This window comes from Hyperolius riggenbachi, chromosome 7 (genome assembly GCF_040937935.1).
Source record: "Hyperolius riggenbachi isolate aHypRig1 chromosome 7, aHypRig1.pri, whole genome shotgun sequence".
Lineage (NCBI taxonomy): Eukaryota > Metazoa > Chordata > Amphibia > Anura > Hyperoliidae > Hyperolius > Hyperolius riggenbachi.
This window is the reverse complement of record NC_090652.1, coordinates 249,898,379-249,922,150: the sequence shown is the minus strand read 5'-3', so window position 1 is coordinate 249,922,150 and position 23,772 is coordinate 249,898,379. Positions and strand designations below refer to the sequence as shown.

The 23,772-nt window shown below is 42.0% G+C and overlaps 1 protein-coding gene across 2 annotated transcripts in view; it reads left to right on the top strand.

Moving 5' to 3' along the window:
* LOC137524946 (neurabin-2-like) overlaps positions 1–23,772 on the top strand; it is a 141,688-nt gene that overhangs the window by 73,927 nt on the left and 43,989 nt on the right. For both annotated transcript variants that reach the window (XM_068245482.1, XM_068245481.1), the window contains exons 6-10: positions 6,307–6,436; positions 7,617–7,775; positions 9,872–9,925; positions 17,248–17,477; positions 19,700–19,796. In XM_068245482.1, coding sequence (XP_068101583.1) covers positions 6,307–6,436; positions 7,617–7,775; positions 9,872–9,925; positions 17,248–17,477; positions 19,700–19,796 — 670 coding nt within the window. The remainder of the gene's footprint in view (positions 1–6,306; positions 6,437–7,616; positions 7,776–9,871; positions 9,926–17,247; positions 17,478–19,699; positions 19,797–23,772) is intronic.

Below are 23,772 nucleotides of genomic sequence, written 5' to 3'. Positions count from 1 at the left end.
TCTGGTTCTCTTTTTACTTCCTGCAGCTTCTGTGCTGCATCCTCTGTGTATGGCTCCCGAAGCGTGCATGTGACCGAAAGTGGGGCAGGAGACACACCGGGAACTGTAGGTGGACGCAGCACGGGAGCTGTAGGTGGACGCAGCACGGGAGCTGTAGGTGGACGCAGCACGGGAGCTGTAGGTGGACGCAGCACGGGAGCTGTAGGTGGACGCAGCACGGGAGCTGTAGGTGGACGCAGCAACGGAGCACGGGAGCTGTAGGTGGGATCAGCACGGCAGCACGGGAGCTGTAGGTGGGATCAGCCCGGCAGCCGCAGGGGGACGCAGCCTAGGAGCCGTAGGCGGACGCAGCACGGCAGCTGTACGAGTAAAGACCGGCACCAGGATGATTTGTAACTTCTTTGCGCTACGCACCTCTCTGCACAGGCATGCAGTTTGGTTGAGATTGGATGCCTGAGTTTTTGGGATAGCCGGAACTTCACTGTATATAACGAGCATATGGTAAAGTATGCAATCAGATTTTACCTTTGGGTTGGTGCACATAACGATCCCATCTGGAGCAAGCGGCTTACCTGATGAGCTCTACCCCTGCAATGGTCTGTTGATGACTTCACATACACTCGGGAGCAGAAGTGTACCACCAGCTGTAAAAACGTAATAGTGACAGGGTTGTCTACATTTAAAGTGTTTACATGAGGCAGATTGGGAAAAAAAAAGGTATACTTACCTAGGAAGAGGGAAGCCTCTGGACCCTGCAGAGGCTTCCCCTGTCCTGGCCCTGCATCGTTGTCACGTTTAGACACAAAGAACAAGAACTTGCATTGTGGCCACACTCCCCGTGAGAACGACCCTGTGCCTGCGCATGTGTGACAATGAACTTCTAGAGGGTCCTGGGAAGGTGGGGCAAAGGAAGACACGGGAAGCCTCTGCAGGACTTTCATTGGCCTAAAATATCAAAGGAAAAATATATGTATTTAATTTGGAGGGCACTTTTATGTAGTGAATCATGTAGTCACATAGACATGAATATTCTTTGGACCAGATTGATCAAAACCAGTGCAAGGAAAATTAAAGCAAAATTGGAGGAGGTGCTCAGAGTGAGGCTGGTTTCACACTGAAAACCAGCATCAGTGATGCCGTGCTTCGCACCAGATATACCTCACTGTCAAAAGCTGGCAGCCTGCCAAGCAGGAAGTGACGCTTGCCGACGCTTCGGGTATGTGGAAGTGCACAGAAGGGTATTATTAAAATACACTTCTGTGCATGCGTGCCGCAACGTTGCGGCAGTTTTTTTTTTTTTTTTTAGGATCTACGTGTCACTATAGACTACCATGACTTCAGGGCTGACGCAGCTCGCCGCAGAATCTGCACGGTGACTTCGTTCTGGCTCTGTGTCGGGGATGCGGCGAAAACGTCACTTCCGTTGCACCATAACTTAGCAGTATGAAAGTCACCATAGACTTTCATTGTGGGGCGTGGTAAAAATCCTGCACCGCCGCGGTGTGAAAGGGCCCTAAAGGATTCTGATTGGCTGCTCTGAAAAACTGCTCCAGTTTTGCGCCGATCACCTTTGCACCACCTTTATCACCTCTAATAAAGTGTTCCTTAAAGGGAATCCTATCGGAAGATAGTTCTAGATATAATGAATTGTTTGTGTAGTACAGCTAAGCAATATAACATTAGTAGCACAGATATGAGTCTTTGTTTCCAGTACAGGAAGAGTTAGGAAACTTATCTATGCAAAAGAGCTTCTCTCAGCTCTCTGACTAATTTATGCAGAGAGGAATGCTATTTTCTGAAGCACTTATACATCAAAGAAACAGTGAAAGACCACTTCAGATAAGGTTTTACTGCAGCGAAGTTCAAAAGGTCATTAGCTCTGCTCTGTTTCATAGTTTAAAATGCAGAGTGTAGTTTGTAAACTGCAAATATTAGAGAATGGTGCAGTGCTATAAAAAAAGAACGGAACGGAAAACAAGTAAGACTCTTTTCTTTGGTACTAATGGTAGTAATGTTTTGTTTTATTAATTATCGGTATTACACATACAATTATACAGTAGGGTCCCGGTTAACCAGAACTCAGGCATCTGGCAGTCTCAATTAACTGGCATGCCTGGGGGGAGAATTAGTATTGCACAGCGGAAGTGACTTACAGATCATCTGGGTGCTGGTCGTCTTCTCTTGCAGCTCCCAGCGACTTTGCAGTGTCCTTGTACAGCTCCCTGGTGTGTCACCTGACCTGCATCAGGTCACATGATGCGTCTGAGCCGTACACGGAGGAAGGCGCAAAGCTGCTGGGAGTTGTAGGCGAGCAGCCCGGATGGATTCTTAAGCGATTTGCTGCACACCCACTCTACTGCCTGTCGCCTGGGGGGCTGGTAGTGTTCTATTTAATACCGGTTGCTTGATTTCTCAAGCAACCGGCAAGAACACATATCCGGCACTAGGCAATCCTCGCCTATTCCGGATAAATAAAACTCTACTGTATTATTCAGTGTCCCTTGAAAACCATTATTTTTTCAGTGAAAGTTTAGAAAGTTTGGCAAGTGGATCCTGATGCATTCCAGGTGTTTTTATAGATGCGTTTTAGTGGATTGTCTGCAGTGTGGGCTCTTCACAGGAATATTCCTGTTACAGATGTAGAGCGAGCAAGTGACGTGGCTCAGTGCTGACTCTTAGTCTTATAATGTTTTGATCTGTTTTAAGGGGAAACGCTTTGGCTTAGCAGTGCATAATTTTCCTTGTGTTCTGTGGCATTTTAACCTCACATTCTTCTGTTTTGCTGTCTAAATGCAGAGTGAGAATTTCCTTAATAACCATTAGACAGATGATGTGTGCGGCGATTGGTCACTTGTAAGCTTGCGAAGGTGCTGGGCTGCACTGGCAGCTTGAGCTCATAAATGATTGTGCTTGTCCGATGGCTAATGCTACATGCAGTAATATAGGCCATTGCCCACACATGCCCTACAGGAACCAGCCAATCTGTTTTGCTTAACATGCTTGGCTGTAGTAAGCTGCGTTCATCTGATGGATTGGTCTATTTTTAGTATGGTTGTAAACAAAAAACAGGAATGACGTAATCTGTTCAATACGCTATCTATTCCTGTGTACCCCGTGGCAGTGACTGAGGTCCGTGTTCGGCTTAAAGTGTAACTGACTGCATAGGCAGTTCATCTTTACAAATGGGCTGAGGATGAAGTTTTTAAGGGTTTAGCATTCTGTGTATACTCCACTTTAAGTGGACCCCGAAGCGATATACCGTATATTCCGGCGTATAAGACTGGGCATATAAGACGACCCCCCAACTTTTCCAGTTAAAATATAGAGTTTGGGATATGCTTGCCGTATAAGACTACCCCTCTTCCAACACACACCAAATAACAATTTCAAAAAAAATCATATACTGGTGCTATGTATGAACAGAAAGTGGTGTTGTACTGGTCTGTGGTACCCAGTATATAACCGTATATAGTCAATTGACTGGTTGGATTGGTCAACTCTCCCTAAGTGGATTGGTCAGCTCTCCTTGTCTACCTGTTTATCAGAGCGATATGGAAGAATAGACCGTGCTGTGCCCATAAAACACGCCTCTTTCACCTGTCTGGCCCACCCTCGTATCCTATGTACCTCCTTCTCTGCCTCTCAGATCTCACACATGTGCGCCTGCACCGCTTCACTACAGTCCTCATCAGCGAGTTCTGAGAGGCGGTAACAGGATAGGAGGTATCACCCGGCATCAATGACACCCGGCGTATAAGACGACCCCCAACTTTGCAGAAGATTTTTCAAGGGTTAAAAAGTAGTCTTATACGCAGGAATATACAGTATATATATCTATATATATCTTGGTAGAGGTCTCTGGACAGTCGAGGCTTCTCACATATTCTTACTCCCCACGGTTCCAGTGTAGGGTCCCTAGGTGTCTTCTGGCTGCTTTCCAAGCCATGGACGAGAGGATCCGCTTATAACCAGTAGAACAAAGTCTCTTGTGTACCTATGTACACGTTTCTTGGGCATACCAGAACAGATGTGCTTGTCCATGGCTGGGAGTGCAACCAGAAGACACGTATTCAACTGGCTGCAGTTGAGTGGGTTACAGAAGGTTAATTCACCGTAACAGTATAGCCTAAAAAGATTTGGCTCTGCTTTATCCAAAGGCTTCCCGCTAATGAGGTAGGTATGTTATCTATAGTGCTTCAGGGGTACTTTCACCTCTTGCTGTTCCAGGATATAGAATCTACGTCCTGCATTGAAAACTATTGCTATTAGCTAGCAACAATCATTTGCAAAACACATGCACCCGCAGGAGAGTGCACGATCACGTGCGCATGTGCACACATGTGCGGTGTGTGCACATGCGCGCACACACGTGCGGTGGGTGCGCATGCGCACGTGATCGTGCACTTTCCCGCGGGTGCATGTGTTTTGCAAAGGATTGTTGCTAGCTAATAGCAATAGTGCTTACTACATATCCAAAACCCCAGTGTTATAATGCAAGCCATGTGACTGCATAAGGATGTGGAGCAGGTGGAGCTCACAGGAAGCAGATTTTTCAATTTGAATAGTTCATTTCCAGAGGCAATGCTTATAATTTACACTTCCAGTGCTTACCTGGTTTAATTTTAGGTTTAGTGAGAAATTAAGTCAAACCTTTACTTGCCATCCTGGCCAGTCAGCAGAATGAGTTGACTGTCAGGAAAAATCAGTTTGTGATCACAGCTATGTTTGTATATGGTTCCCGTGTAAACAGGCACTGGCCTTAAAGTACACCTGAACTCTTATGCTTGGGAATACACGGTTCATTTTTGAGCCATTTAGATGGCTCAATAGATCATTTCTGACAAGTCCGATCTCCCGCCCGACCGTTTTGCCGCTCGATTCCACGTTGAACACAATGGAAAAAGATAAAAACGAGCGGAAGAGAATCGCCTGTGGAATCTATTGAGCAGGAAAATCGAGCAGCAAAATCGAGCCTTGTATGCCCAGCATTACACAGGACACGAGGAAAACACAAAAATGCAACCTGTATCTAGTTTAGAGAGTTTAGCCTGTTTATTTCCCCCTCATATGTGTCTAATCACAACTGTAATTTTATCTCTAAGCTGTCAGCTGACTGTCTGGGCAGAGCAGCTAAAGGTGGCCATACACTTATACAGTAGATTTGCACCAGATTCCACCATCAGATAGATTTCTGTCAGATGCCTGTCAAGTCAAATCTGACAGGAATCTATGGCCTGGTGCACACCAGAGGAGTTTTTCTGAGCGTTTTTGAGTTTTTATATCTGCTGCTAATGTTATCCTATGTGTCTGTGCACACTGGAGCAATGAGGTTTTGTAAAAATCCCATAGCATTACATTGGGAAGAGCTTTTAGAGGTTTCAAAAGCTCTTCCCAATGTAATGCTATGGTTTTTTTTTACAAAACCTCATTGCTCCCGTGTGTACAGACACATAGGATAACATTAGCAGCAGATTTAAAAACTCAAAACGCTCAGAAAAACTCCTCAGGTGTGCACCAGGCCTATCTGATGTGTGCCACACACTAGGAACAGATTTCCAATAGATTTCAGAATGAAATCTATTGAAAATCAATCTAAATGCATTATTGCACCATTAGATCCAATGCAACTCAATGGGCCATCAATCTGCTGCCAGCAGCAGATCGACCTAGATTTTCCATCCTGTCGGATAGAGCAAATCGATCGAAATTGATTGAAATCGGCTGCAAATCCATCGATTTGCTGATTTGAAAGAATCTATTTCTGATCGATCAATCGATTCTATAGAATGGATCGATCGATGGCTGAAATCGACCAGTGTATGGGGCCCTTAATATGATGTAACCACAACACGTTGACCCTATGTCTGCTTCCATGAAAGCAAGAAGTAGATACATTTCAGACTTATTGCAGGATTTGCATCAGCTGTAACAAAGAAATGTTTTTCTTTAAAGGTTATTAGGGTTTTGCTTATCTTGTAGAGCAGAGAGGAAGTTCTGAGTTCAGGTCCGCTTTAAATGAATGATTGATGGGATTAATCTGTGAAGTAGATTGAACTGACAGTGGATAGCATCAACCCACTGCATCAGTCACCAGAGATTGTCTAATTGTCTGGCCTGGCATCGTTTGGATGCTTCAACTAGGTTGTATTAAATGCTTTGTTTATATCAGCTTCCTACTTTTCTACCTCTGTATAAACACAAAACCTGGCAGTGGTTATCAACCTACCCTAATAATTTCTAAAACTATTATAAAAAAACAAGGTGTGTTAGTGTTCTTTAGATTTTTTATTTTTTTTGTAATTGTAGATTTCTTATTGGGAGAGAGAGGCCCGGGTCACAGAGTGAGGTGGCCCGCCTCATCAGTGAGACCCTGGAGCAGGAGAGATGCCAGCAGCAAATCTATGACCAGCACTACTCTGAAGGCAGCACCGGCCAGGTAAGAGCCGTATACATTAGAATAGCTAAGTATTCCTCTTGAGAGCTGTACTATTTTGCTGGCAATACAATAGTTGTGATGTTTCAGCTGAGTGGCTCAGCTAAGCTGCGTCACATGAAAAGTGGACATTGAGGAGAAGCCGGAATCGCCTCACAGCACCCGGGGCAAATAAGGACTTGCTCACATGGACAATTTGCTGACGTTAAACGTAGTGTTTTAAAAGTAACGTTTTTAGGTATCTACTGCTGTCCAAAGAAAGTGAATGGGAGCGTTTAGTACAAGCTTTTGCAGGCTTTCATGAAAGCCTGGCAGTTGATCCCGGCGTCTCATCTCAAAAGCAACATGCAGCTTCTAGAAGGCGTTTAAAAGCCAGCAAAAGCCACTCAAAGCCAATGAAAATACATAAAAGCCCAGCCTTTCCTTCTACTTCCTGCAAAATCCACCAAAACCTAGAAAACGCAATGCTCTCCTGAAAGCAATTAAAAGCCTTCAAAAGCTGTTAAAAGCTTAGCTGTTAAAAGCTGTCATTCTTGAAAAAAAAAAAAAAACACAGCATTTAAACAAGACTCTGAGCAGAACCAGGCCTAAATCTTTTGAAAAAATGTCCGCTGTATGTAGCCACTAATGGTCCAATTTGTAGTGAAGAATCATTTGATTGATCACATAATTGTGCTTGGCTTTTCAAAAAATAAACTCCATTGGTGTACCCAATGGACTGCAAATAATTCTAAAAATTACGGTTCAATTTTGTTGATTGGAAAAAATGTTTTCCTAATCGGCTGTGATGGGTAGGAAGTACAGATCAATTTGTTGACGGTGTTAATCAATGTATTAAGACATTTTATTTCTGATTGCATTTATCTGATTGCTCAAACAATTATTTGCTAAAAATGAGTGGCCAGCTTTTGGCAATAGCTTCTTGCCAGTGGTCTGACAGGCATAGTGGAATGGGGGTGGAGGTACAAAATGATGGCTGACGTTCAGAACGATCACAAGTGATAGTTTCAGCTGCTTAAAGTTTTATATGTCTGTTTAGTATATTCAGCAATCAAAACTGTTATAAAACCTGTGCAGTCAGAAGTTTTATACTTTTTCCAGGTCAGTAAGTGTTAGTAGCTGTCCTGTTGGGTTTATTTTGTTCTTTACTCGTTACCTAACTTGCACATCCACTCATCTGCAGGAGGAAGATTATGACGATGACGATGATGAAGAGGATGATGATGACAATCTAGGCTCACCGTTGCATGGAAATTCTGTTGAAGTTTTTGAGCTCTCTGAAAACGACATCACTTTTCCAATCGATATGGACTCCCCTCAGCTGGCATTAAAATTTAAAGAGGTATTCTTGTTCAAGATTTACTTGTAGGATTTGGCTGAAAAATGCTCAAAAGTGAGAGTAGAAAGTCTTCCTTTGTGTTTTCTTCCCTTCTACTTGATTTAGAGTTTACAAGAGGGCAAGTAGCATATTCACAATGACTTCAGGGACGGGGCAGAACTACTAAGTGATTAGCACCATGATTTGCAGCCTCAGGGTTGTTTTTATAATTTAAAAGAAAAAAAACTCTTAACCCTTTAGGAGCCAATTTATTTAGAGGCTTGCAAGTGCTCCAGGGCAATTTATTTTACCACATTTTTTTTTTTTTTTTTTTATGTTACATTTCCTTTGCTTTTTATGATTACTTCTGTAATGTGTGTTTATGACCACTTGTCACTAGGAGGCAGTGAGACAATAACAGAGGACTTCTCCTTTCAGTTTGTATATTTCCTGCTAGCAGAGAGACATCAAAGCAGTCAAGAATTTACAGCACAAGTTCTGCCAGCTGAGGTCAAAAGCAGAGCACTTATTGCCAAAAGAGATAACTTTGTTGAAGCTGCTAATGGGTGAAGAGACGTGTATAGGGTGAAACACCATTCAGACCTTATGTAGAGCCACATCAGGGATCATGAAAAAAAAAAAATGCTAAACCCAGTATGTGTGTGTATATATGTATGTACGTATATATGTACGTATATATATATATGTATGTGTGTGTATGTATATATGTATGTGTGTATATGTGTGTGTGTGTGTGTGTGTGTGTGTATGTATATGTGTGTGTGTGTGTGTGTGTGTGTGTGTGTGTGTGTATATATATATATATATATATATATATATATATATATATATATATATATATATATATATATATATATATATATATATATATATATATATATATATATATATATATATCTATCTCTCTCTATCTCTCTCTATCTCTCTCTATCTCTCTCTATCTCTCTCTATCTCTCTCTATCTCTCTCTATCTCTCTCTATCTCTCTCTATCTCTCTCTATCTCTCTCTATCTCTCTCTCTATCGCATACACACGCATACACACGCATACACACGCATACACACGCATACACACGCATACACACGCATACACACACGTATGTATATGTATATATTATTATATTATATTTTCTCCATTTACATCCATTACAGCTTTACAATAAACACTAACTAGAAGTTAAACCCACACATTTTATTTGCTTAATCATCCTGGTTATAACAACCTTTACATTATGTTCCTAGCACAATGTATGGTGACATTATTGTATTTGGAAACACAGGTTTTTTTTTTTTTTTTTTTTGTCCTCGACCCTAAAATTTTCTAAACTCTATTCTACTACCTATCACGTTTAAAATGTTACCACATATGTCTCTTGTAGTTTTGCTAAAACTTTCCCAAATGTGACCATAATTTTGAAAATGACTTTTCTATGTTGGATTGAGTTTGTCCGTACCTATTTTTTGTGTGATGTGTGTCCAACCTTTAAGACCCACCAAAATGTATTCTACAACTAGTCATGGTTAAAATGATACCACATGTGCTTTATTTAGTAACTGGTGGTGCACTCTCCACAAATAAGCTTGATGTTTATAAACGTCCAGTTGTCATTAAGTGGTTAATACAACTGTACTTAGCAAGAGGTACAAGAGTTTTCAAAGTCCAGTTTCACCCCCCCTTTAAATATTTAAATAGAGATAATCAGCGACATGCTCATTTTGAGTTTGCTGCAGATAGCTTGAAACAGCATCAGTCCGCCTGCGTGTAGCTCCTGCCTGTGCCCGGGTCAATTCCAATCTGCATGCTATTTGCTACAAACTTGAAAAATCACGTTTAGCTCAAAATGTATTATTTATGATTCATAATTCATTCATTCATGATATCATTTGATTCATTTTTCAAGCAATCTTGTAGTTCTGGGGAGGGAAGTATTGGATTAGAAACACTTTTACATGAACTGGGGTTTCAGCTTTATTAACCTCAGTCTTTTATAATTGGAGAACAGCACCTGCAATGTTTTTCATTTTTCTTGAATGAAGTTTATTTTTGGAAATCCATATTTCTTTCTGTAATGAAAAACTGTTGCTTTTATTCCTCTGCAGCTCCAGCTGAAGCACGCCGTGACAACTGCTGAAGTGAATCAGCTGAAAGAGAGAGTAAGTGGTTTTACTGTCTCTGAATAGATCAAGCTTTTCCAATGCCCTTTGGGTAGATGTAAACTTGCAGAGGTTAGTGTGACTCCTCCTCTGTCCCAAAGAAAGAAACCAATCCTCACCATATCTGTATATTGTGCAAGTAAAGGATACCTTACACCAGCCTTTCTCAACCTTTTTACCCCAAAGGAACCCTGAAAATAACATTTGAATCTCAAGGAAACTATTTTTGATCTGGAGGAATCCCTGCATTAAGTTTGCAGGAGGCATGGTGTTTAGAAGTTGGTGAGGCCGTTAATTTCCCTACCCCCTATTACACTGACACTCATTATACCGTTTCCTTATCCTAGTCTTTTTTATTAATGTGCTCATTAGTGCCCCAATGTAGTGCTTCCTGTTACAGTACCCCCTATTATAATAATGTGCTGTATTATACTTCCCCCATGATGGGGGAAAATGCCAAGGAACCCCTACAGAGTACGCAAGGAACACTGGGGCTCCAGGGAATCCTGGTTGAGAAAGCCTGCCTTAGACAAAACAACCACAAGGATTTATAGTTTCTTGGAGCTTCCTCTAGCCCCCTTTAGTCTGGGGCACCCTGATTGTCCTGGGCCTCTCCGTTCTCCTGCTGTCAGCCCCGGGAGTCAGGGACTTCTGCTCATGCATAACCATGCACCTCCTTGGTCATTCTTCGGTGGCCAGAAGTGTTCTGCCCCGTGCACTTAGTTAAGGCTTAAAACTATGCAAGCACAGAACGCTCTACGGCTCAGTCTGGGACATTACTGTGGCTGCTGGCATTCAGAATAGACAGGACCGGATGGACACTGTGGCAGCCAATGGACTAAAGGGGGCGGGTTAAAGCCTAAGGTAAGTATAAAGGCTTGTGGTCTTTCTTTTTTTTTTTTTTTTTTTTTTTTTTTTTTTTTTTTTGTCTCGGGTACACTTTAAACATCATGTATTCACATACATTTGCCTACCCTAGAATTGTTTTGCGCTGCAGTTATAATCTCAAGCTTCCTGGCAGAAAGCAGAGGTTCAAATGTAGCAAAAAAATTGTTTCCTCCTTGTGCAGATTTGAGACAGAATGCAGAGAATTCTTGGAATCCAACACCAAACTGTATACTGTTGTCATGGCTTCCATCAAGTGTAACAGCTGCAGGCTGAAGTGAAGGCTAATGTAGTCCATGTTACGTCATGTATTCAGTGATATGTTATGTACAAATGTGGAGTCACTTTTCAAATATCTTAAAATGGGTTGTTTCAATAACCTAATATACATGATTGATTTTAGACTAAAGGGAACTCAAAAAAAGTTTTACTTACCTGGGGCATCTACCAGCCCCCTGCAGCCATCCTGTGCCCTCGCAGTCACTCTTGGCTCCTCTGGTCCCCCGCTGCCAGCTAGTTTCGTTTTTGCCGACTGGGAGTTGGCAGGGCCGCCATGCATACGTTTTTACGCATTCCTGCTGGTGCAGGAAGCTATTGCAGACATCAACAAGTACATTTTTACGGGTGTAATGCGTAAAATTTTACGCATTACACACGTAACGCATAAAAATGTACTTGTTGATGTCTGCAATAGCTTCCTGCACCAGCAGGAATGCGTAAACGTATGCATGGCGGCCGGCCGACTCCCAGTCAGCAAAAACGAAACTAGCTGGCAGCGGGGGACCAGAGGAGCCAAGAGTGACTGCGAGGGCACAGGATGGCTGGAGGGGGCTGGTAGATGCCCCAGGTAAATAAAACTTTTTTTTTTTTTTTTTTTTTTTTAATAGAGTTAAGGTTCCCTTTAAGATATTGGCATGTTACACCTGTCAGGAACCGGCCCCGCGGCACGCCTGCAAATACGGTTCCCGACTGCGGGTTTGACCAGATCTAGAGGGAAGCAGCCTTAGTCAAGCTACAACAAGGCTGTCGCACTCAAACACTTCTCACTGCCACCACCAGCTGCCGCTAGACACTTCCACTCTGCTGTCGAGTAATCTGCATGCAATCCGCGTTTTCGTATTCGGGTCAGCTTTGCACTTTAGGTCGAATACGGGAACGCCAGGACACACACAGTACAATCGTACAGTAGCACAGCACAATCAGGCACTGACTTGTAATGCAAGCTACACTGCAGTCTCTCCTTCTAGGCTATGAGCGTTAGTTTAGTACAGCAGAAGTCAAACTTATTAAATAACGATTTAATATTCCAGAAAAAAAGTGGAACAATGCAGAAAATATATACAAAAGATTTACAGAAAACAAAATAAATATTATGATACACATGAGGATATTTGCATAAAAATAAAACTGGAATCAATACGTTACCAACTTGAAGGTCTAAACGTTGTTTGCGGGAGAACGCAGCTTCTGGTCAGACCAGGATAGCCCTAGCGTTTGCTATCTCCAAAGAGCTACCAGTTGTGACTATCCTAGCTGCTGTTTTATAGCAAAATTGGTGGCCCGAGGCCACCCCAATGTCCAGGTCCAGGAATAATCCCATTTCCTACATAACACGTGCCATATCCTTTCTGTGAGATGCAAACTTCAAAGGGTCCCTGTTTTAGCTTTTGAAGTTTGCAGATTTCAAACACTCAAACGCCTCCAGACCAATATTCAGACCACAGGTAAAATTGTATCAAAAGGACTTCAAAACATTTCACCCACTTCCAGTAGGCTGTCATATGCAAACTTCAAACATTCCTGTGTTAGCTTCCACTGTCCCCAGACTATATTGGGACAATGGGCTGTCTACATGTACTGTTCAAAAGCAAGGCAACAAAAGACAAGAGGGGCTCGTTATCTAATTACCTCTTTCCTAATTAGAAGCAGACAATGGTAGCTTCTCCTGCTGGCCATTGAATGCAGAGTTAATTTACATTTATATAAGGAACTCCAGGAAGCCAGACTAGCCTACATCCACCTCTGAAAGATACACAGCAGATGAAAAATGAAAAAATATGTTCCTGTATTATCTTTAACATCATAACTAGCTGCTATCATGACAACACCCATGAGTACAGTTTAAAGTTTTGCAAGGTGCTTGCTCTTATGCTGGATACACACGTTGAGATTTCCCGTTCGATTCCCGGGATCGAACGGATCGAATCGATTATTTCCAACATGCTCGATTCGGATTTCGATCGTTTCTGCCGTCGATTTGCATGTTAAGTATGCCAAATCGACGGCAGAAACGATCGAAATCCGAATCGAGCATGTTGGAAATAATCGATTCGATCCGTTCGATCCCGGGAATCGAACGGGAAATCTCAACGTGTGTATCCAGCATTAAAGTAAACCAGCTACAGTGTGTTGATTCCTGTTTGAGCATTGTGTGTCCAATACCTGCCTCATTGCTTCTAACAATGTTAATTCTCTTCTCTCTCTGTCTCGTGATTTACTGCACTGCCTGCTACTCCTATACAGATATGATCAGCAGTTTCTGGGTAAAGGTGGCTACACACCATGCAATATTTTCAGTATCTTTTCATTTCAAGAATTGCAATCAATTTTTCTGACTGATTGGTCAGATTTTTAAAACGTTCCAATGTACCACACACACTTTTATTGTGTGTGGCACCACACAAATTATTGAAAACTCTGTTGGGCCTGTTCATCAAGAAATTGACCATCTACCCTACGGCATTCAATTTTCATTATTGATCCCAAGAATCCACTTATCCCGATCTTTTTTTATCAAAGAAAAACTGGAAAAAACGAATGGAAAAAAAAGTAAAATTTTTCTGTACAACCGATCGGTTTTATCAAATTGGATCATTTTATTGTATGTGTGGCCACTTTGAGGAGTACAGACTAGCGATAAGTCATTTTGTTACTGTGAGCAATGTCGATTATTTTAAAGTGGAGCTAAAATGAGTAAGCAAGCATATTGCATTACTGATAGGAGTCTCATTTAGGGCTCTTTCACACGACGTTGCGTTGATGCGAAGTTAAGGTCGCATAACGTGCCCCTAGCGCAACGCATGTTAGTATTGAATTGGCCGTTATGTGTCTTTTGATGCGTACTTGATGCGTACTTTGACGCATAGTGATCAAACAAAAACGGCGCATGCGTCAAATTTAAATTTAAAAAAAAAAGTACTGAGCATGTGCAAACATTCTAACGCAGCTAAATACAAGTATAGTGCACAGCATGCTGCACTTTCATTTAACGTGCAGCATTATACTCCTACGCAACGTGGGCACTGTGAACAGCACATTGATTTTTCATTACTGTGAGTTGGGCTGCGTTACAGGCTGCTCTAACGTGCGCCTATAACGTCCCACTGTGAAAGCAGCCTGAAGAAAAACAGGTTTACTACACTGTACAGAAATGTTTTTCTATGGATATCATTCCTGCTATCATGCTGGTGTGAATATGAGGCCCTGTGATGCGCTAATCAGATATTTATCTCCGCAAATGTCTGATTGCTTCTAGCATTGGCTGCAATCCACTAAATGCTATGCATTCGGTAATGCAGAAAAATGCAGATTTGACCAAACTAGGTCAAATGTCAATTCGTGAAGGATGTTACCGCATTGGATGGTAAAATTACTGACTAATGAGCTAAATTACCGGCTCATGCTGTAAATACCTTTAATAAATGTCAATCTTGAGGCAGGGAACACACTTGACTTTCAGTTTTCCGCGCGCGTTTTTCTGCATACTTTTTCTGCACACCAAGTGTGTTTTCATGCAGGAAAACGCGCACGTTTTTTCACAGCAGCTGATGTAATTGATAGAGAAAACTGACAAAATGTGCAGAATCAGGATGCAGAATGTCAGTTTTTTTTTTCTGCGCGCGAACAACACAGTAAGTGTGTACTAGCCTATTGATTAACATGAGTTCTCAGTTTTTCTGTGCAGAAAATGCGCACGAAAACTGTCAAGTGTATTCCCTGCCTCAAAGATTAGAGCATGCGGTAAAACAAGTAAGATGTTCGGTATTTTAAGACCAGCCTGGAGCTGTTGGTAAATGGCAGTTAGACGCTCAGTAAAATGAACAGGCAATGGAGACAGCCAAATCTGAGGATCCACTATTCACTGGAGACAGCCAAATCTGAATTGCCCTGTTCAGACTATTGGCCGGGAAGGACATCAGAAAGGGAAAAAAAATAAAACGAGATGCAGGAGCAGGTCACATTCCCTTTTAGACATGAAGATTGAGGCCTTATGTTAAGTGATCAGTTGCGCTCCCCTCCTCTACCCTTTCCCCTCTATCCCCAGGCTTGCTGCAACTCAGAAATGATGCTACATGTACATCCCAAAATAATCAACAGTGCTAGTAGAGTGCGCTACCCCTTTCAAATGTTTGTACGTTAGTCCCAATAATTCCTACTATAATAGTCCTTATTAGTATGTCCAAATACCAATAAGGACTATTATAGTAGGAATTATTATTGGGGCGAACGTACAAACATTTGAAAGGGGTCGCGCACTCTCCTAGCACTGTTGAAGATTGAGGCCTTGTTCATATTATAAATTGCAAGCGCTGAGTGTTGAGCTTTTTTTCAAATTGCTTTTCCCTGCGCTTTGAGCTCAGAAAAACGCTTTTCGAAGTGATTTGCTGAGCGAATGAGATTTTCACTTTCTGACGTCAGTCAGGAAGTGAACTCTTTGACCCGGAAAATAATAAATACAATGTACTTATTCTTAAAAGTGCACGGGAAATCGCTATACAAAGCAAATTTTTCAAGCGTTTTGTGCTTTTCCCATACCTTCCATCATAGCAAAAGTGCTCGGAAAATAGTACATGTGGAGCGTTTGCTATTTGCTGAAAATCGAAACCTACATGTGAACACTCGCATAGAAAATCATTGCACTAGCGCTTTTAGGGCAATTTCTAAAATCGCCAGTGCTTAAAAAAAATAATAATCTGCAAACGCACATAGTGTGAACAAGCCCTTATAAACTGATGAACAGAGTGGCTAGAGCAGGCATGGGCAAACTTGGCCCTCCAGCTGTTAAGGAACTACAATTCTCAGACTGTGTGCGCAGCCTGGGAGTACTGATTGATGGGAAATTAAGCTTCAGGAATCAAATCTCAGCTGTTGTGAAACATTCCTTCTTTCACCTAAGGAATATTGCAAGGATTAAACACCTAATTCCTTCAGAGGATCTTCCAACCCTAGTTCATGCCTTCGTCACATCAAGGTTAGACTACTGCAACGTCCTCTACACAGGCCTGCATAAGAAAGACTTACGCCGCCTGCAATTAGTACAGAATGCCGCCGCAAGGCTGTTAACGAGCCAACCCCGCCATTGCCACATAACACCAACCCTGAGCTCACTCCACTGGCTACCGATAAAATGGAGAATTCTGTTTAAGATTGGCTTACTGACATTCAAATCCTTGCACAATCTGGGCCCTGGATACCTGAAGGACTTGTTGCAACTACATCACACCCCCCACAATCTTAGGACGTAACACCTTGGTCACCCCCAGAGTCCACCTCAAAACCTTTGGAGACAGAGCCTTTTGTCATGCTGCCCCTACACTTTGGAACTCCCTGCCACACCCAATCAGGACAGCCCCATCCCTGGAAGCATTTAAGTCTAAACTGAAAACCTACCTTTTCAGTCTGGCATTTATGAACATCTGACTATCTCCTCTGTAACACAACCCAGCCTGAAACCCTGTATTAATCTGAGACACAGCTATGCGCTTTGAGTCCTATGGGAGAAAAGCGCTTTACAAATGTTATTGTATTATTGTATTATTGTATAATTCCCACAATGCATTTGCCTTTATGAGTTGTGGCTGCCAGACTCCTGCAATGCATTGTGGGACTTGTAGTTCCTTACTAGCTGGAGGGCCAAGTTTGCCCATGCCTGGGCTAGAGGAATCATGCAGTCTAAAGAGATGCAGGATGCTTTTTACCATTGTAACTATCAGAAGCAGCAACTTGCTATTGACAGGCAGACCACTCGAACTAGAAGTATCAGCATAACTCTGGCCATAACTCTGAAGAACATCACCATGGTACATCACCATAGCAGCACACCACTTGCTGCTGAGACCAACTCCACAGCTGGTTAGACTGTTTTACCAGATAGTGAATTGAAGCCATGTTTTTCAGTTGCTCAGCTATTACCACAATCTTAATGAATGCAGTATTTTACGGACCTATTATTTTTTTTACCCAACAAGTCTTAGTGAATTCAAGTCATTGCAGGACCGCTCATGCTCGAGAGTTATGTAGGAAGTCGCACACTGTCTGCTTTCACATCTACCTCCAGCTGTTGCAGTACTTCTGGCACATTCTGGTAAAACCAAAAATATTGAGACTTGAAAGAGAAGGAAGTTAAAGCTTTTTTCTTTTCTTCTATTATTTTACAGATAAAAACTGCTGAGGCTGAGAAGCTGGACTGGGAGACGAACCGTGTGAAGTATCTGCAGTCTGTGGAGGAAAACAAGGAGAAGATTAAGAAGCTGGAGACCTACTGGCTGGAGGCTCAGGCTCTGTGTAAGACTGTTAATGAGCATCTGAAGGAAACCCAGGAGCAGTACGATACACTGGAGAAGAAATACACCAAGGCCAAGAAACTACTGAAGGACTTCCAGCTAAAGTAAGCTGTTCTGCAGCCGGCAAGCACATGGCCCACTTGCTGTACACAAAAACAAACAAAAAACACTTAAAATAGGAATTTTAAGGCAGAGTTTTCCTTTCTAAAAAAGATTAGTAGCCATATTTCGATACTAGTTAATTTAGTCTTGTAACAGCTCGGCAGTAAAGCTGTCTGTCAGCGCAGTGCATTGTGATTTTATCAGAAGCCATTTTTCTCACTTCCCTCTTTATTATTAATGTATTATTTTTCTTATTATAAAATATTCAGTGGCGTTGTTAAAAGTAAGAAACAAACATGGGCTACATAATAACACAGACAATGGTGTACACCAATATACAAAATACAGAATTGTGCAAAATATAGAATTGGTCATTACAGAGACAAAAATAACATGATGAATAAAATGTGAGAGAGCCCTGCCCTCTGGAGCTTACAATCTAAAGGAATAGGGGTGAAACAAGATGTCGGGTAGTATACAATATTCATATCTAGAGTCAGCATGTTTTAAGGTTATCTAGTATTGGCAGCTACTTTGTAAAATTGTTTTTACATTGGTGGGGAGGACTGCTACGGCATGAAGGGAGAACACAAACAAAGGTGGAATAACTGCTGCCTCACCCTCACTAAGGGAAGCTTGCAATACTCTACTCTCGAGACTTCGGTCAAAGTACTATACAAGGTTTATTTAATACCCCTCCGAATGTCCCGGAAGGATCCATCACAAAGCCCCTCCTGCTTTAGGGGATGTGGAGTGTTGAGCTCCATGTGGCACATTTGGTGATCCTGTCCCATTGCTGCCAGTTTTTGGCAGGAAATTTGGCGTAAGATCCAGGCAGTAATCCAGATTTCCTTACCCCTTAACCCTTATGTGGCCTTATTAGGAGACACACCCCCTGGTGTACGACATCCTCGACCTAGATTAATTCAACATATTTTCAGTGCCGCTAAGGTTCACCTGGCTGCCTACTGGAGACTTCCCTCTCTCTCCACAGAAGCTGTATTCTCTAAAGTTACAAATATCATGGTATGCGAAAATATTTTAGCAAAAGTAGAAGACAAAATGTTACGTTTTCAAGTCAACTTGGTCGCCCTAGATCACCTCCCTTAACAACGAGGGTCTATGCTTCACCTTAATGGCCTGATTTATGAATGTTTCTCGCATTTCCTATACCCCTGGCATTGTACCATCTAGTACCACAATCCATTTATGCTCTGGCAGACCTGTGCAAGTTACTAAATTTACTGCAGTTATGTTCCTAGTTATTGTTCACAGTTATTAAGAATCTTGTTTGGATTTCCTTAAACTCTCAATTGCCGCAGTTTCTACATATTAGACTTTTTCTAAGAGTTGTTATTCTCTCTCTTTTATATAAGACCGCTGTATTTTTGATTACCTAATGTTTCCTTAATACTCCCCTAAGGGGGCGCATTTGGGATTGTTTGTATACTCTTTGTACTTTCATAAATAAAACTTTTTGAAACTAAAATTGGGATTTATGCGGCTAGTTGCGTCACGGAGAACAGCGGATTTGGTCTTGGTGATTGAATCTGCCAGTAAAAATTGATGCTTGTATGGCCAGCTTAATGCTACAACCTGTAAAGATTGTACAGTTAAAGTGGACCTGAACTCTTGCTTAGGACTCTTGCGGCTGCGCAGCTCTAGGGCCAACCCCTCCGATCCACGCTACGTAGCATGGATCGGGGGGTTGGCCCTAGAGCTGCGCACTCGCGGCTATGCGGACTGCGCAGCCGCGGCCAGAGGATGCGGCCATCTTAGGAGAGGCGAGAGAGCCCGACCAGGGCCGTGGGGTCGGCAGCCGGCCCGGGGGGCTAATGAGCGGGGGGACCCGGCGGATCGGCGCGGACGGCGTCCTCCGTGCCTTAAAAGATGAGGCAAGTGATTAACTTTTTTTTCCGCATTTCGCCTCGTAAGTCCTTTAAATAGTATATAGTAATTGACCAGCTCTAGTTTCCTTACAGTAATGGTTCATTTTTCTCTTAAGCCCTGATAATACACTTTATCTTCCTCAGTATTCAGCATTCACTTGTTACTCAGCATGTGTTGATGGCAAGAGATTTGCAGACATAGGATCTTTTAAGCTACCCTTATATGACATTGATACCTGTGTTTTGGGTCACAAACCAGTTGTGTCTTTTGGAAAGGTGTAAGATGCTTACCATGCAATCAATTTTTCATATTGTTTATCTTGTTTTACTTTTAGGGAAATAGAATTTGAGAAGAAGGAGGAGGAGCACAAAGAACACTTAAAAGAGAAAGACAGACGGCACACCGAACAAATGACTTTGCTGCAAGTTAGGGTAAGAGCCGCTCTCTGCAATAAAATGCTCTTCGTAAAAGCATTTGTATTGGATCATGCTTTTACTTGTGTTAATGTCCTCCTCGTTATAAGTAGAAGCAAACTCAACTCAAGGTTAACTACTATCTACTACTATCCTCCGTCCCAGTGCTGTCAGCTGCCGAAGATTTGCCAAGGCACAAGGATCATAATAATCCTGTGTGGCATGCAAGCACAGTAGCAGCTTTCCTTTAAAGTGAACCAGAGACAAAGCATCCTCATGCATTTTACCATATATATCAGTGGGAACATTAGAGAAAACACCTACACTGTTCTGTTTCATTATTTACTGTTCAGATTGCTTCTTATCAGCCTAGATAAAATCCCCGACTGTGCATTGTCTGGCTTTGCTATAATGACCCAGTAATGATGATTCCTGAGCAGAGCCACAAGGGGGCATGCTTAGGCTTGAAAAGACAGCACAGAAGACAGACTCGGCTATAAAGATTCCTGAACAAAGCCAGACTGAATGCTCAGTGGGGGATTTTATCTGAGCTGAGCAATCTGAACAGTAAATAATGAAACCGAGAGCAGGGTAGGTGGTTTCTCTAATGTTCCCACTGATATATATGGTAAAATACATCAGGGTGCGTTGTCTCTGGTTCACTTTAAAGCGGATCCAAGATGAAAAACTAACTATAACCAGTAACTTGTCTATATATCTTATCTAAAGTTTACATTTAGTTTACACAGCAAATCTAGCTGCAAACAGCTTTAATAAAAAATGATTATTTCTTCCTGTGATAAAATGACAGCAGCCATGTTGTTTGTAAACATTACACAGAGGCAGGCTTATCTGTATCTTGAGCACTCAGCCTGTGAAAAAATCCTAATTCCTCCCTCCTCCCCTCTGCCTCTGAAATCAATGGCTATTAACACCTCCTCATCCTCCTGCCCAGACTGAGCTCCCATGAGCCCTTGCTACTGTCTGAAAGTGCCTTGGCTCTCTCAAAACCTGTGGTCGTGGCTTGTGTAGTTTATAGGGAATTAGAGTATTAAAACAAAAACAAAGTATTTGGCTTGAGGAATGCCCTATAAACAATAGGAAAGGAACACAATTATGCAATGAGTAAAAGTTCACCTGGGATCCACTTTAAGCCCAGGCGGAAATAGCTGAGCCCGATCGGATCCACTTTACTGCGTATGCACAAGGCTCACACAGGATTGTTATGATCCTGAAGCCCGGCTGATATTTGGCAGCTGCCAGCACTGGAACAGAGGGAAGGATGAGGCTGGGGGAATCCTCATTAAAGAACAAGCGACACCCATGCTAACCTAGTAATAAAAAACACATATATAAGTAGATAAATGCTACTTCTACTTAAATACCAGATGTATTGTGCTATCCACATAATGATTCCTGTGAATTTTATAAAGGAAAAGCAGAAAATCCTATTACAGGCAGTGGCCATTTTGCCAAGCTAATGCTGACATCATATCCTTCCTGACTCTTGTTTTCCCCCCTCCCTTCTCTTGCTCATTGTGTATTCATTAGCTGCCCTCCTCCCAGAGTCTTCAGACACTCCCACTGAGGTGTATACTAGGACCTGCACTGTCTTTTTTTTTTTTTTTTTTTTTTTTTTTTTTTATTTACACATCCAATCCAATCCAGTCACCTCAGCCTTGCTTGTAAACACAAGTGATCAGCTAGGCAGGGAAATAAATGGAAGAGGATGAATATATTATAGATAAAAAGAACTCCCAGCATTCAACTTTTTGGCACTAGGGCCAGTGCTCCTAACGTATGTGATAACTCCAAACATTTTGAATGCAGGATTAGCATCTTTATCACTTAATACACTCAGACCAGTTGCTGTTGAAATTTGATTTTTATGGTGACCATACCGCTTTAAGGTACAGAGGCTTCCATCTCCGAGGTAAGAACCCCATGGGGCACCTTTTTTTTTTTTTTTTTTTTTTTTTTTTTTTTTTCTTACTGATTCACTTTAATCGCGTTCTCTTTTTAAATGCTAAATTTGCAGTTACGTGTCTTCTTGGTTATCTTGAAACTGAATAGGCTGCCTGACAGAAGCTGTGTCCATTTGTCCCCATACATGATGGTAGTGTTCACAGTGGCAGAAATTTTGTTCTCAGCAGTCTATCAGAGCATCTCCAGAGATTAATCTTAACTGATATAACTTAAAGAGACTCCGTAACAAAAATTGCATCCTGTTTTTTATCATCCTACAAGTTCCAAAAGCTATTCTAATGTGTTCTTGCTTACTGCAGCACTTTCTGCTATCAGTCTCTGTAATAAATCAATGTATCTTTCCCCTGTCAGACTTGTCGGCCTGTGTCTGGAAGGCTGCCAAGTTCTTCAGTGTTGTGGTTCTGCTATGAACTCCCCCTTGCAGGCCCCTCTATGCACACTGCCTGTGTATTATTTAGATTAGGGCAGCTTCTCTCTTCTCTTTTACAAGCTGGATAAATCGTCCTCTGAGCTGGCTGGGCTTTCACATACTGAGGGAATTCAGACAAGAGCAAAGCTGTTTGCAGGAAGAAAAGAGCAGCCTGAAACTTCAGTGCATGAGAGATGCAGGGGGAAAGAAACACACAATGATCTCTTGAGATTCAAAAGGAATGCTGTATACAGCCTGCTTGTGTATGGATGTATTTTCTATGTGTGGACATACTGTACATCAACCTACTTCCTGTTTTGGTGGCCATTTTGTTTGTTTATAAACAAACTTTTTAAAACTGTTTTTAACCACTTTTAATGCGGCGGGGAGCGGCGAAATTATGACAGAGGGTACTAGGAGATGTCCCCTAAGGCACTGGTATGTTTACTTTTGTGCGATTTTAACAATACAGATTCTCTTTAAGGGAAATGTCTGTGTGACACATTCTAGAGTTCTGCATTAATATTGCCCAAGCACAGACTGTGTAGGCGTCAGTCTTAACAGTTTTAATAGAGTCACCAAGCTGATGATATTTTCAAAATATATTTAAAAATTGCTCTGAAACAGTTCCTGGCAGTCTTAAAATAGGCATCATTATCTACGCTTCTTACCTAAAGGATTGGAATTAATTTGTACCTCTGCTAGTGACAGGGCTGCAGAATGTGACGTGGGGAATCTTCCCAGAAGCAGCTGAAGGATAATGTGTATATCGTCTGCTGTACTGAGTGCAGCATCAGCACCGATTCTGTTCTGAGATCTTAATGCAGAGAAAAACAGAGCTATTGCTATACTAAAGCCACATACACAAACATTGCTGGACCTACTGGGCCATGCTCCTGTACCAGTTCTATATGATTGGAATGGCCAAGGAGCTTTTTTGTTTCCAAAAGCAGATACCATCTTAATGTAGCTTTAAAATTCCTAAGCTATGGTAGTAATTAAATGCCTTTTATGTTACATACTTTTAATCAACAAGATTGTTATATGTAAAATAGAGAAGTTTGTTTGGAGGAGTCGATGGAATCATTAACTGAGGAGTCGGAGGATTTTTGTACCGACTCCACGGCCTTTAATCGGTCACCAGAAACTATCCTGAGTATTCATTGTGGTCCGTAATTGTAGAATGCCTGTGCATTGCTTAATATGATAGACATGCACAGAGGATCCGACACTGCTTGTTTATTTCTTGGCATGCTTTGCAACCATTAAGCCATACAAACCAACAATAAAGCAAAGTGGCAGATTGATTTAATGCAAAAGACAGACCTAGCATGTGGCATGAAGCAGTGGGCGCTAGGTGGGAAGTGCCTCATGATCTTTTCATGCTGCAACAGTAAGGCAAAAAGTCCAGGTCAGCACACCACTTCAAGATGCACGTTGTCTCAATGTATTGCTTTATAAGCACGTGAAAAAATGACAATTGTTTCGGAGCCACGGCGGGTCCCCTTCTTCAGATAGTGCATGCTGCAAAGGAGCTTCTTCTGAGGCTAAACCTGGGCTTAGCCTTTGAAGAAGCACTGTTGATGTGCGAAAATATTG